The sequence below is a fragment of the Octodon degus genome, unplaced genomic scaffold (assembly GCF_000260255.1).
Source record: "Octodon degus isolate 3935 unplaced genomic scaffold, OctDeg1.0 scaffold00067, whole genome shotgun sequence".
Lineage (NCBI taxonomy): Eukaryota > Metazoa > Chordata > Mammalia > Rodentia > Octodontidae > Octodon > Octodon degus.
Genome location: NW_004524643.1, coordinates 5,386,632 through 5,402,289, shown reverse-complemented (window position 1 = coordinate 5,402,289; position 15,658 = coordinate 5,386,632). Strand labels below are relative to the sequence as shown.

Below are 15,658 nucleotides of genomic sequence, written 5' to 3'. Positions count from 1 at the left end.
ACATTGCTGAGTTCTGAGATCAGACCAGCCTGCCCTAGCCCTACACCCAGCCACTCCATTCAAGTATACAAAGAGGTACAGAGGGAAAAGCAGTGCGGGGTGAGGCCAAGACTACTGGGAAGAGATGAGGGATGCATTGCCAAGGCAAAAGAGGAGCCAGGGAGAAGGACAGCTGAAGGGAACCAGGAGAAGACCAGTCAGGACTTGGTCCACACGTGCATTCTCTACATGGGCCTGATGGAATCCCTGTCTTGTGAGGCCATTCACACACATAAAGCCTCATCTTCAGGCTTTTAACGCAGAATTAAATCTTTGCATATGGAATGGAAGTGAAATTCGGTTCCAACAGCACCGCCCAGAGCATTCTGACTCCCCGGATTGTCCTTTGTGCCCCAGGAAATTCTTACTACAGCTCCCTCATGGCTTCTTGCTAGTGCTGGGCCCTGCTTCTATGCCTGTTCATCTGATAAAGCAAAATGCCCCGTAATACTGAACACACGGATGCCACTTTATGGAACGCACCCTCATTCCCCACGTCCTCACGCAAATAAAACTGCCCACAGAGGAACTGAAGCCAACAACAGCCTCCGGTGGCCTGAAACTGAGCTCGAAATCAGGCTTGGGAGGGAGCTTGCAGTGAGCACTGCCTCAGAATAGCCCCCCATCTCCCTGCTCAAATCTTCCACCCATTTGTAAATTCTTGTGTATAGAATTCTGAGAGGCATAGGTTAGGGTGACAAACAGCTGTTTGCTCAAGGCAGTAAGAAAAATACTAAGATGTTCAATAAATTAATGAACAAAGAATCAAAATGGACTGTCAGAAAAGAGAAGCATTGAAAGGTTAGTTTGCAGAAAAACATCCCTCTCCGTGGGTAAAGAGAAACATGCCTGAAAGAAATGACAGTATGTTTACCCACGGAAACTGAAAACATTTTTCAACGTTAGTGACAACCAAAAGTATTCTTTCATGAGCTGCTCCAGGAATTTTTTTTTTTTTTTAAGACTACTTTTTAAGAGCAGTTCCTCGTTCACAATAAATTGGAAGGACGCGGAACAGCTTTCACCGAGGGACCTGCAGCGACATGTCACTGTCGCTCGAAGCCTGTGGTTATGTCAGAGATCACTCCCAGTGGTGCCCATTCCACAGCTTCGGACAGAGCCCTCTGCTACTGCAGTGTTGCACGCGATCGTTTCACTGCCCTAAAGCCCCCAGTGCTGTACTATATGCCTTCTTCCCACCTTGATAGCTTTTAAAAAACTGAACTACGTGGATTCACGTAGCATTGGCTGGTAAGGCTAACAGAACGGGGATGGCCTGGGTTACTCAGGAAGATGCGGGCCCCAGGATGCTGGGTTGGCTGCGTTGCCAGAGCAGCCAGAAAGGAGAGCACGGTGCCCAGTACAGGTGAAGGGCTCGGTAAGCCCAGACAGTTGGACCCTGCCAGCCAGCGGCACTTCGATTCTGAGCTCTGCAGTTTCACGTTGTCTGCTCACTGCCCCCTCTGCTTCCTACTTACCATCTGGGCCAAGGGGTCATCTTCCTCCTGGATTCACTCCATGGTTAGCAGAGTTCAATACCCACATGGTGAGGAAGAAATACTTCTTCACTAGGGCACGACTGGTCAATCAGTTGGGAGCACGTTGTGTCCTCCTACCAGTTAACATCTGATCTCTGAAAGCTCAGCTCCAAGAGCTTTTGGCCTGCAAAGTGGCCTGGCCAGATCAGGCAAAGTTTATGAGCCCTCAGGGCTTTCCCTCGTGCAGGGAAGGCAGAGCTGCTGTCTCTTCCTCTATTCCAGAACCCTGGACAGCCCTGGAGAGCCAGGGAGCTGCTGCTCCAGAGAGAGCTCCCTTGTTGCCTGTTTATTTGGAAAAGCACAGAAACAAGCAAACAAAATGATGACCTTTCGCTAAATGGGCATAAAGCTGGAAAATAAAATTGCATTTGAGTATTTAATGGGGTCAGGAGCAGAGTGAAATAGTCACGGGGAGGGAGGGCACCCTCATTGTGGAAATTACACAGCCCTATGAGAATGGAAATTCCATCCAACAATCTGGAAACATGGACTTGGGCTCCAGCTGTGACCCGCTGGGTGGGTGGGTGGGCAAGCAGCAGCAGCCTCTCGGCCAGGCATGGTCAGTTGGGGGTCTCTCTGTTCTACAAATACATGTATGTGTGCACCCCCCATGCACACACATGCATGAATGCTCCCTTACATGTACATGTAGCTACCTCTCCTGATACCAATGCATCATTTATTAATCCCCCAAATTATGACTTTCCATGGCTTACAGGGTGCCCTGCACACTCCTGTATACAAATGCATATGCGCATGCACACACACACACACACACACACACAACCTCCTAGCCTCACTAGCCATCCATATGTCATAAACATACAACACATCCTCCACTATACAGTGCACGTTCTCCAACAGAAGCATAAACACACTAGCTACAACCTCACACAAAGCTACACAATGTGCAAACACACTTTTCACGCACTGCACGCTTGTCAAGGATCAAGCAGCATTCCATAGAAGGCTGGCTCACAGGCTGCACGACGCACAGCACACCCAAGCGCACTGAGTGTTCACTCAGCTATTCTTCAGCCATCTAACCTAGTGTCCTAAATGTCGCAGGAACTCAGGACCTGTAACACCTTAAAGGTGCACCTGTGAGCTGTGGTACGGTCTTACCTGGACCACAACCACCTGGATGGAAACGTGGTCTGGGAGTCGGATGGGTGCCCGGAAATACTGAGACAAGGCAACCAGCAGATGCAGGATGGCCACAAGGCTCTTGGCATGAACAGCTGAAAGGGAAGAGGAGTGCAAAATTAGGGCACTTGGTGCTAGGCTCCAGGCACCGTAAGCAGATATGCAAAACGGAGCCGGCACATACCCAACGCCCCTCTACTGTACTCTAACACTCAAGGGATAACCTGGGTCATCATGTACCCGCTCCTGGGATGCCTCTCCTCTTAGATCTCATACAGTGCTTCTTGGGTCCTGTTAATGCTGGATTTCCAGTGGGGCTCTTCTACTTCAACCCCAAGTGCCCAGCAAGACCCTGACATTGCTGAGTTCTGAGATCAGACTAGCCTGCCCTAGCCCTACACCCAGCCACTCCATTCAAGTATCCATGAACACGTCTGCTCTGCACCCTCTCCCTCCCCTCCTGACTGGAGATCCGAGATTATCAACACTTCCCCTGCCCAACTGTTCACAAAGTAGACCCTCAAACATGGACAGTAGCTCAGAAACACGGGGCCTCTCCCTTGCTTGGGGCTTCAAGGTCCCTCACATCCATCTAAAGGGCTTCTGTGCTCCCTTGAGTGCCTTAAGAGGGGATGTCCAAGATCCACTGCCCTCCACCACTGCCAGCCCCTGTGCTGAATGTTACGCCATTTTTGCTAGGGAAGGCTGCGTCCTCTTGGGTTGTGGTTTTCATGGTAGATGAGAAAAACACTGACTTAATGAGGTGCATATGGCATCAGGAAGCCTGGAGATTGAATTCTGACTTCATAATTCTGCCATTTATTTATGAGCTACCTGACTTTAGAACTCTTCCATTGATTCACTGGCTACTTGACTGTGGCCAGAGTGAGCTACTCGAGGGAATGACAGTGTCTATAAGGAGGCACAGATTGTAAGAATTTCCCAAGGTAACCAAGGTAATAATAGTATAAACTAATCTGAAAGCACCTGGCACCTAGGCTATTAAAATTGCCAGTGCTCTCCCTTTTTCACAAAAGGGACAATCTGCCTTTATGGGTCTATGAGCATCATGGCTCTTTGTGGCCTAGGACGCCGAAAGGAAGAGGCTGGAACACCCCTTCTGAATACTTGGAACTCACAGCCCATGGTTAACAGGTATCATTCTTTTCGTTCCCTGGGACATGTGGGTTAGTCTGCGTTAGCTGAATCTTTGAGAAATCACTAAGAAGGGGAATGATTCAGACATTCCTCTGGCATCCATTCGTGTTTCTTCTTATCATTGCTGCTTCAAAGAAGGCTTTCTGGGGCCGGCAAGATAGCTCAACAGTCCAAAGCGCCTGCTTAGGCAGTGCAGCGACTGCAGTTCGATCCCGGCACCAGCCCCGCCCCCTGGGGGGCCTGAGCCAGCCGCCAAAAAAAAAAAAAAAGAAGGCGGTTTTCTGTTGATGAGCAGTGGGAGCTCAATATTACCACCAAGCAGTAGATGACAGCTCTAGATGCCCTTCTAGAAGCTTCAGTTCACGGCACTGTCAACCAAATAAGACCTATAGCGGCAGTCTCAAAAAGAGAAACTTAGATAGCTCAGCAGACTAAAGCGCCTGCTTAGGCAGAGAGCAGCACTGGGGGTTGGATCCCTGGCATGCCATGCCGGCCCCGCCCCCAGAGCCCGCTGAGACGCCAGTTGAGACTGGGAGTGGTGATGTACGCCTGTAATCCCAGCGCTTGGGAGGCTGAAAACAGGAGGATCACTACCAGTCCGATCTGTGTAGTGAGACCCTGTAGACTCTGTAGATCCTGCACCAAATACATTAAAAAAAAAGAAATAAAAAAAAGGAAAAAAAGAAGAAGAACTTGACCGGGGATGCAGCCCCATGGTAGCTTAGGCACCTAGCACATACCAGGCCCTGGATCCAACCCTGGGCACTGCATAAACCAAAGCAGCAGAAGGTTGGGACTGACCCACTGACACAGCAGGGGCATTGAGGGACAGAGGCAAAAGCCAGTTTGTTCTTCTGGTCAGAACTGACATGCTGTTCCTAGGCCTGTTCTTGAGGCTATAAGCACATTGTACATACACACACATGCGCGCACACAAAGACGCTAATTAGTGTATTAAGACATTATCATTAAAAACACAAACCTGGAAGACACAAGATTAGTCCCAAAAGGGGGGTTTAGATCAGTGGCTTTCAAACATTCTATTTTCAGTCAAGCTCATAGGTAGAACTCATGAAAAAAATACATGACAAGGAAGGTCCTCGAGCCCTAATTGCAACGTGCTCACGGCTGCTTCGCTCCCCAGTGATGCCTGATTTTCTCCTTGCAAATCCCTGAGGGACCAAGCATGGTTTATTTTATGCTTGTTTTGAGCTCAAGGTTTTTGTGCTGAGCCCAAAAAAAAAAAAAAAAAAAAAAAAAAGAAAGAAAAAAAGAAAAAAAAAAAAAAAAAAAAAGTGCTCAGTACTTTTTTTTTTTTTTAAGTTGCCCTAGCTGGGCTTAAACTTGCAATCCTCCTGCCTCTACCTCTCAAAAGTACTGGGATTACAGATGCACTACCACATCTGGCAAGCATGGTTTAATAATTACTGCTTTCCTTGGGGCTGGGGAGATAGCTTAGTGGTCTAAGCTCCTGCCTGGCAAGCGCAAGAACCCCGGTTTGATCTCTGGTACTGCGTACTGTGCCAGCCACTGAAACTGGGTGTGGTGGCACGCACTTGTAATCCCAGTGCTGGGGAGGCTGAGACAGGAGGATCACCATGAGTCCGAGCTGCATAGTGAGACCCTGTACCAAATAAATAAATAAATGATTAAAAAAATAAGCACTGCTTTCCAAAGTTATGGGACACCCACAGCATGGGAGGGTTACACACAATGAAGAATGTTTGTAAAAAATAATAAAAAAAAATGTTTGCTAGGCAAATGTTACAGATACTAACAATGTAATGTCAAAGGGAAACTGGGAGCAAGATAAGAATACACATTTATGGAGATGTGTATGTAGAAATAACACACGTGTGTGGGTGACTACATACACATACGTGTACACACACAAACCAATACTTGTGGCCAGTGCTTGGGAAAACATTTAAAAAATGAAAATAGTTATGCAAGTCTGGAAAGATCATTTAAGTGTGTTATCCTATTTCAAAATTTTCTGTAAGATTATGTATGCCAGTTTTTCAACTAAAAATTACGTAAGTGTCCCACGATCTGGCACCATCATCACTTCTGCCTCTCCCTGGAGCCCAGAGACCCCCCAGTGCTGGGTAGGGGGCGAGGCTGGTGGAAGAGCAGGCCCGGCTTCCTGGACACACTTGGTAGAGCAGCTGCTGCGCCCAGAGTGTCACTCCGGAGCTGGAAAACAGCTGAGTTAGAACTAGTCATCCAGGGCCGGTGAGATAGCTCAGTGGTCTAAAGTGCCTGCTTAGGTACACGCAGGAACTGCGGTTCGATCCCTGGTACCCTATGCCATGCCAGTCCTGCTCCCAGGGCTGGCTGAGCTGGCCACACACACACAAACAAAAAAAGAATAAAAAGAAATAATCATCTAAACATGTCCTGCAGTAGGAATGTACATTTTTGCAATATTCCAGAAGCAATTTAATGTTATGTATTATGACCTTAAAAATGTACATACGTTTTGGTCCTAAAAGACAACTCTTAGGTATTCATCCTAAAAGAGTATGGCTATCAGTAGAGAGAACTCATCAGGCTGGACTGATATTAAGCAAAAAAGATCTAAATATCTTATTAGTTATACAAATTATAAGCCATCTGACAATGTCATATATTAACATGACATAAACTGGATATTAACATGACACACTTACAATCCCATCACTCTTAGAGGCTCAGGCAGGTGTGTTACAAGTTTGAGCAAAGCCTTAGCAACTCAATGACTTAGCAAGACCTTGTCTCAAAATAAGAATAAGAAGGGGGGGCTGGGGAGATGGCTCAGTAGAATAAACACTTCCCTGGCAAGTGTAAAGGTCTGAGTTCAATTCCTGGTTCTAAAAAAAAAAAAAAAAAAAAAAAAAAAAAAAGAAGGGCTGGAGCAAAGGTACTATGTTCAATCTCCAGTACTGAGCATAAAAGGTGACCTATAAAATATTTAATGATTTACGAAGGCATGTTTTCCAAAGAACATATATAAATTTATTCTATTTTTGTAAAATTGTGCGTGTGTGTGTGTATGTATGTGTGTGTGTGTGTTTGTGTGTAGTCCCCCTTATCTGAGGTTTTCCTTTCTGTGGTTTCAGTTTCCCAAGATCAGCTCTTGTCCAAAAATATTAGTTGGAAAATTCCAGGAATAACAATGTGTAAGTCTGACATTATGTGCTGTTCTGAGTAATGTGATGTGTTCTGGAATCAGACTCTTGTCTAAGTTACTTTTTTCTGTTGCTGAGACAAAATACCCAGCTCCCAAAGTTAAGGGAGGAGACGTTTATTCAGCTCGTAGATGGTCGAGGTTTGGCAGGGTGGTGAGGCAGCGCGGGGATCAGAGGAGAAGCACCCCACAGCAGGGCAGACAGAAAGCAGCAAAGCAGCAAGGGCATGAGTACAGCTCTTTCCGGCCTTACAGCCTCTCCAGGCTGCCCAGGGCAGTTCACACTCACTCCCTTAATCCTAGTGCCCTTGATCGTAGCACGGCACCATGAATCAATCTCAAGGTCAAACACTGTAGATTTAGCCACCTCTGAAAAAGTCCCCACCTGTGACCACATGAGGCCTGGGTGGGGCATCCAGACAGAACTGTGACACCTCCTCTGTCCTGTGCAACATGTGAGTTGTCCCTTTGTCCTGCAAACCCATGCTGTATACACTTCCCATCTGCTTGTCACTTGGTAGCCATGTCAGTTACGAAATTGACAATCTTGGAGTCATGGTGCTGGTGTTATTTTATTTAACAATGGCCACAAAATGCAAAAAAAAAAAAAAAAAAAAAAGTGGTCCTGGCAATTCAGACAGCCTATGGAAAAGGAGTGAAGTGTGCTGTTTAGCCAGGCCTGGTAGTGCACACCTATAATCCTAGTACTCTGGAGGCTGAGGCAGGAGGATCACAGTGAGTTCAAGGCCAGCCTGGGCTACACAGTGAGTCTCTATCTACAGCCAACCAACCAACTAGCCAGCCAGCCCTCAGAGTGCTTCCTTTAAGTTAAAAGGTGAAAGTTCTCAATAAGAAAAAGAATCATATACTGAGATGGCTAAGATTGATGATAAAAATGAATGTTCTGTCCATGAAACAGAGAAAAAGATGTGTGCTACGTTCTCTGCTGCACATAAAGTGCAAACACTGCAGTCAGGATGTGTGATAAATTCTCACTTAAGATGGAAAAGGCATTAAAGTTGGGTCCGTATGGGCAGAAAAACCAGCACAGGTAAGATTCGGTGCTATTGGGGGCCAGGGAGATAGCTCAGCTCAGTGGAATAAGCACTTGCCTGGCAAGCGAAAGGACCTGAGTTCAATCCCTGGTTCTGAAAAAAAAAAAAAAAAAAAAAGATTCGGTGCTATCCCTGGCTGCAGGCATTCATGGGGCGTCTTGGAACCCATTGCCCTTGGAAAAGGGAGGGCTGCCATGCACAAGTGACACAGTGGTTTATGACACACACACAGCACACGTGAATTAACAGATCTCTGCAGTGGTGACAGTGCCTTCCCCGGGCAGCAGCTTCGGGCTGTGTGTGCAGGCTCAGCACACGGACTCTGCCCAGGAGCCCAGGGTCTGACTCCTGGCCCTGTTGTGGCCCTACTGTTCATCAGCTGCTTGCCTCTGGCCTGTGACAGTCCTTTAGCAGACACCACTATGCTGTGCATGTGCCAGGCACTCCTTCCAGCTCCAGGGATACAGCAGTGAAGAAACATAAGAATCTCCATCCTCATAAAACTGACATTTGTGACATCTCACTGTCCCTAGGCCTTGATTTGTCCATCCATAAAATGGGTAGTAAAAATTCTTCCATCAAAGAATTGCAAGGAAAAAAATATGTTGTGTTTATAAGCGCGCAGGCAGCCAGGAAACATGATAAACATTAATATTTTAATTTCTTGTATCTGCATTTTCAATAATAATGATTACTGTTATAAACAGAAAAAGAAAGAAATCCCTTAAGTACGAAATCAAAGTCCTTAGCAGTTCATTCCTGCCAACTTTGTCTTAAGCAGAAAGGTGACACAATGTCCCCAGACACACAGACAGCACGAGAACCGACAGAGGAGCGATGGACGGGGCTTCCCTGGGTGGCAACGGGCACAGCCCTCGGGACACGCTTCTGTCTCCTGTCCGCAAGCCCAGCCCTTCCCACTCCATGAGGTATCACAGGACTGTTGAGATATTTATGCCCTCAGACCTGGCAATTCAGCTCCATCCTAGAGGTCTGCGGGGAATAAGCCGAGAGAGGCGCAGACACTAGCTGGGCCACTCAGCTCCACGCTGTTGATATGAGCGATAGGTCGGAGAAGGTCACTAAAATGATTTCTGTCAACTGAGGCCTTAAGGCGACTCTAGGATATCGGCCCCATGATACAGAAAAAGTTATAAAAACTACAAAGACAGAGGCAGAAAATATGTACCATGGAATATTAAGAGAAAAATGACAATGATATCACTTAAGTAAAAATATGCATTAAAATGACCAAGGTGAAAAAGGGAAAATAGCTAGATTGGAATGCTAATATGAGTAGTTATTATTTTTTTAATTAATTTATTTATTGGATACAGAGTCTCGTTACACAGTTCAGACTCACAGTGATGCGCCTCCCTCAGCTTCCCCAGTGGTAGGATTACAGGCATGTACCACCACGCCTGGACTTGGGGCCAGGTGGCACAGCCAGGGTTGCAGGGCTGGCACGGCATGCGGTACTGGGGACTGAAATCTGGTCTTTGCTCTTGCCAGGCAGGTGCTTAGACTGCTGAGCTATTTCCCCAGCCCTGAGTAATTATTTTTCTGACATACACTTTCCTGTATGAGATTGCAGCAATTGTGAATGAAAGGCAACGTTCAGACCTGCATTATGACAAAGTTCTTGATGTGAGTTTGAAAAGTTCCATCTTTCTGTCATTTTTTCTGCAGCCTTTCCAAACTGGGGGTCACAGTACAGTGTCTGCCGTGCTGCGTCATGACATACAGAGCGGGGACCCACATGCAAGGGAACCAATGGGAAGCAGGGCCTCAGCACTGAGCAGGGCTCTTCCTTGGAGGCCTGCTAGCCTTAGGACTGCTGTGGATTTCCACAATGCACACACACTGTTCAAACTAGTGCCCCCCCCCCGCCCCCTAGCATGCTGATGTGTGCACTGAGGAACAAGAGCCCCTTTCCAAGACAGTCCTGGGGCCAGCCACGCCCTCCTCTCCTCTCCTCCCTCTCTCAGGGGTCTCCTCGGCTCAGCAGAGAACACCCTGCTCCAGCGCTGTGCCCGCAGACCTGTAATTATGCTGGAGGAGGTACATGGCGCCTGTACTTCAATGTCAGATGTGAGAAACCTGCAGGAAACCTTGCCGCTAGCGGCTGCTGGGTCACTAAGTTTAGAGGTGAAAATGTCTTTCACTTTCCCAAGTTTGAAAGTTTTTAGGGCAGGGCATCCACTATCAGTTATGTAAACTACCTGCAATAAATACACTACCTAATCCCTAAGACTTGAAGCAAACACACAGTCTAATCGTTTCATTTGTATTGTAAAAATTCATATTTTTATTCATTACAAAGGACTCCCTTTGGAAGATACACTGAATACGAGATTTCCCGACCCTCTGATTTAACGTTGACTGTGAGACAGACACATGAAGTGCGTGGTGGACACCAGGCCCTCGGGCCAGTCAAGGGTTAACGGCTTGGGTTTTGAGATTCAGGAGCTGTGCTTGCTGTGAACACAGAATTGAAAGATCCTGTTCCAGTGCCTGGGATCTCAGCCTACCTTTGCTCTTTCCAGCATATGCAGGAGGAGCTGCAAGGTGTGGGTTTTGGCCCTGGACCTATGGACCTTGGCTTCCCAAAGCCCTTACATACTGGAAGCAGCAGCTTTTTCAAAAGACTGCTGGGTCTCAGAAACAGCTCAATGAGTATGAGTCCTTCTGCTCCGATCCCCATGTGCAGTTTCTACAGACAGTCTTTTACACAAAGCGTACAAGACTTTGGCATTTTGCTTTTGCCCCCCCTAAGAGGATGTTGGGAAAATTCTCTTTCTGAGGGTGCATCTCACTCAAAGATAAATGCGTTTGCCTGGGGGCATGCCAGCTGAGGGATGGCTGCTGGGAGGAGCCGCAGGGGAGGAGCCGCGGTACCACGGAGGCCGCCTTCTCCTTTGGGCAACTTACAGTCCACATTCCACTTGATGTTCCGGGGCGGAAGCTTCAGAGTTTCATTGATTTTCTCCAGGACAGTCTGTAGCTTTTGCTTCTGGGCGATCTCTGACTGTGTGACCTCAGCGACATTTAGCTTCTCGCTCTCAAGTTTCTCTGGAGTGACAAAGGAAAGAAGAGAAAGAGCAGCTCTTATTCTGAGCCCCAGACAGCCCTAATTCACCCACCTGTTCACTCATTCGCTGCACTCACTTACCAAATACACCCCGTGGGCCCTCACACCCCTGTGGGCTGAGTCCCAGCAACTCCCGACAGTCACCCGAACCCAGGGATGCCCAGGTCCCTTATATAAAATCTGCGCGTGACCTGCGCATGTCCTTCTGTACACCTTATTATCTCTGGATTACTCAGCATACCAGAACAACATATGTGCTATGGTACAGGTTGTTACCCTGAGTCACTTCAGGAGTAAACGGCAAGCAAAAAAGTATGTGTGGATTCAGGACTGATGCAATTTTTCTTGGGTATTTTGACCCACAGTGAATCTATAGATGCGCAGCTCACAGATACGGAGGCCAACTGTGTTGGGCGCCTGCCAGAAGAGGGACTCAGGGCTCATCTGATGGTGGGACCAGTGGCACCAGTAGTGGGACAGCTTGTTGACTGTCTTGAACCTTCAGGGTCACAGGCGTGAGATGTTTCGCGTAGCCTGGCATATTGGAACTCTTCCATCATCCTGGGTTTTATTTTTTTCCTTTTCTCAATTCTACCTTTTCTGGGGACCCCTCTGCACCCCAGCTGGACAGCCTTCTTCGTTTCTCCTTGGCAATTGGTCAGGTCTTTATTCTGGGCACTTTTGTATACATATGTGTCATTTACTGTATCTGAATTAAGCTTTTTAAAAAATCTACCTGGAAGGTAATTCATTTGATGTGTCATACTTCATTAATATTAAGGCACACATGCTTCACAGGTTAACACCGCTAAATTCAGGCTACATCTTAAAACTGACAGCGTCCTACGGAGGTTGCCGGCCAGGTGGGACAGGTCAGCGTTATCACCACCACTGCCGCATCTGTGAATCCAGCTGGGGCGCTTCGTGGGACGGTCATTTCCATGTCTCCACAAGCTTGTAAGAGCATCTTCCAGGAAATACAAAATAATTCTAATCAAGGAAATGAAAAACCCCACTGGGCTTGAGGCTGGGGGTATAGCTCAGTTGGAGAGCACTTGCCTAGCGTGTGCAAGGCCGTGGGATCAAACCCCAGGACCCAGGGGGAGAAAGCCAAGGAAAAAAAAAGCATCGGGGAATGGTTCAATTGAAGCAATTTTGACACAAAATAGTCTAATCATTTACTAACCTAAATTTGCATTTCAGTCCATTATAAAGCACAAAACTCTGGTCTCCATAATGGAAAATATGTTACCTGCTTCTCAATTCACCTAACGCAATATACTCCACAACACACCCGGGAGTGACAGAACTGGTATGGTGAAGTGTGTTTAAAATGTCTTGCCTTTGCATTTTTAAGAGCTGCTATAGAAAAAAAAAGAAAGAAAAAGAAAGAAAAAGAAAAAGAAACTTTACACCTGTGGTTTCCCCAGAGCTTATACCATTTATTTTAGGTAATGGCAGCTTACAGGATTCAAATGCCCCTGGGGCGCTCCTCTAAAGACGAGGCTCCCCACCGGAGGCTTTCTGCAGGTCCTGTGGACTTGAGTATCCTGTTCTCACCTTTGTAGGGTGACCTCAGGCACCTGTCATTGGTGATGCCCTGAAATGTTACCTCTTGTCCCGAGATGCTTTGGGCCATCCTTCATTTCTGAAGGGCATCTATCTAAATGTCTTTCTCTCAGGTGGTGACCCTAGAAGAGAACCTGGGTACTGGGTTTTTTTTGTTTCTTTTTTAGGTTGAATTCTTACATCCTCTTCTAGTGACGAAATGGCAAATTCTTTTTTTTTTTTTTTTTTGGCTCTTCATTATTTTGGGGTGATGCAACCTATCTCTGGAGAAGTAAGATGTAGTCACTGTATCTTGCAACCAATCTGCTCAAGGCTGCCCAGAGTGCGAGGCTGGGAATCTTGCAAAGGCTCTGTTGGCTGGGAGGGAAGGACTGCCGGGGCAGATCGCTGATGACTGAACGGGAGGGGCAGGGGCGCGGGAGAAGAGAAGCGACGTGAGAGCCACTGATTGGCTAGCCATGCAGCACTGACCACATCACTGTCTAGGAATTTTCTTATTTATAATCTGTTGGCAGCAGGCTTAGAGCGCATAGCTTAATTTTTGGAGTGTTTTCTAGGTCAACAATTTTTTCTTGTACTGTTGTCCCTTTCATTCTCACTTTCTAAAAATTGGTGGGCCAACTGCGTAATCCCAGTACTCAGGAGGCTGAGGCGGGAGGACCTCACACTCAAAGGCAGCCCAGGCTACCTGGAGGGACACTGCCCCAAACAAACGAACGCTGGTGAGTCATGATAAGAAACAGACATTTGTTCTCCCACTTCTGTTCCTGGCACAGAGCTTCTAAAACTCTTCACTTCTTGGGTAGTGGGGGGACAGGAGCATTGTTTACCACATGTGCGTCTTTGTCCAGAGTTCTTTCAAGAACGATGAGCGCCAGGGGATCAGTGGGTGATTAAAGCATCGGTACTTTGGGTCTTACTCCAGCTCCCCCAACTCTGCAGGGGCAGCAGGGAGTGGAGGCTGAATTAATCAGTAGTGGCCAGTGAGGCAATGAACCGTGTGTAGGCAGAGAATGCTCCATAAAAGCTCCAACTGGAGGGGTTCAGAGAGCTTTGGGGCTGGTGACGTATCCCGGTGTTGGAGGGCAGTGGACCCAGCGGGGGCCGGAGGTTCTGACCACCTATCCCTCGTCCTGCGCACTGCATACTGGTAAACTCAGGGGCCTTCCTAAGGTCTGGGAGCCGTGCTAGCCAGTTATTACACCACAGAAGAGGGCCTGGGGACCCCTGCTTGGCCACCAGTTGGTCAGAAGGACGGGAGGCCCAGACTTCAGAGGTGTGACAGCCACGAACCCGTGCGTCCTGGAGGTGTGGGCACTAAACTGCAAGGACGTTCACTCGCAGAGAAGTCGGAGTCCCTTGGTGGGAGAGACCCCTCACTTTCGCTGTCCGAAGTGAGCACACAGAACAAATGAGATTTTCCTTGATTAGATTTTACACCTTACCTAGTGGAGCATGCTGACCGCTGGTATTTTTAACTAGTCTGTGATATTACAATTGTAATGTAGTCTTCCTAAAATTAATTTTTGTTGTTATTGTTTAGTTTCTGGCATTGCTTATTTAGGAGACAGGTCCTTATGGCTTTGCTTTATTTCTTTTGTATTATAGAGATTTTAGAAAATGTAACCCTGCTTTATTTTTCCCACTTTAGTCCTTATGTTTTGTGTGTGTGTGTGTGTGTGTGTGTGTGTGTGTGTGTGTGTGTTTTTCTGGGGGATATCTTATTTTAGACATTGATACTGGTCTTAAATGGATTTGCATAGAGAATATATCACAAAGTAATCTTTATGAACACAGTAATAGTTCTTTCTCTTTTAATAAAAATGAGATTATAGTGTATACTTTTTTGTTATTGGCTTTTTTCCACACAAACATATTATCATGAGCATATTTCTAGGTCAACACATATGGACACAATTCATTCTTTAAGAAACTGCGTAATTTTCTTGACCTGTTGTCCATTTCATTCTCATTTTCTAAAACTTGGTGGGCCAACCCTGCTTGGCGGCCCTTGCCTGTAATCCCAGCACTCATAGGGCTTAGTATATGTTCAACCATTTTCCTGCATACACACTGCCAGGTTATATCCTACTTTTTTTTTTTTTTTTTTTGCGGAACCGGGGATTAAACTCAGACCCCTTCACTTGCCAGGCAAGCTCTTATTCTACTGAGCTACTTCCCCAGCCCTATATCCAACTTTTCCTCTATTTGTAGTAAAGTTGTAATAAATACCTTGTGTGTATTGCTGATTATTACCGATTAAATAAAAGCCTCACAGATTTTCTTCTTATATATGCTCATTCTACAAAATCCCCTCATTAGTTCTTTTATTACTTGTGTCTTCAGCATTCGCTGGGTATGCAAATAAAACACTGCTATGTCTATTTTGCAAGATTATATCATTTATATCAATGTTAATTTTATTTTTAAGTTTTAGTTGAGAACCTGTTCTGCTATTCTTATTCTTTATTTCAAGGGATTTAACCCTCAAGAATTGACAGGCCCACTCAAATATTTCTATAGTTAGATAGTAGCTTCACTCCATTTCACTAGGATTTCAAACTATTATTAAAGATTTGTAGTTTTCTCCTTTGTTCTTTGTTAGGCTAATGTTACTAGACTTTTGAAATTATTTTTTATTACTGATGCTTTATTCTTTCAGAAAACTGGTCTTTGAATATTTCCATACACAGTGCTGCAAACTGTTCATAATTAGTTTAATTTTTATGAACTATTGAGCATGATCTTAAAATAGGACACGATTTCGGAAATCTCAGGTGATTTATTTTGTGACTATATTAGCCCTTTTTGAAGTTAGCATAAAAGATGCCTTTGGAGAGAATTTTTTAGAGAACAATGAAAACATTTAAAGTTATAAGGACAGGGCAAATAA

At 46.1% G+C, this 15,658-nt stretch overlaps 1 protein-coding gene across 1 annotated transcript in view; it reads right to left on the bottom strand.

Annotated features, from left to right (window-relative positions):
• Parva (parvin alpha) overlaps window positions 1–15,658 on the bottom strand; it is a 158,443-nt gene that overhangs the window by 17,866 nt on the left and 124,919 nt on the right. The window contains exons 5-6 of the mRNA XM_004634882.3: window positions 11,037–11,177; window positions 2,703–2,818 (exon numbers count right to left, since the gene is read on the bottom strand). Of these exons, the coding sequence (XP_004634939.2) occupies window positions 2,703–2,818; window positions 11,037–11,177 (257 nt within the window). The remainder of the gene's footprint in view (window positions 1–2,702; window positions 2,819–11,036; window positions 11,178–15,658) is intronic.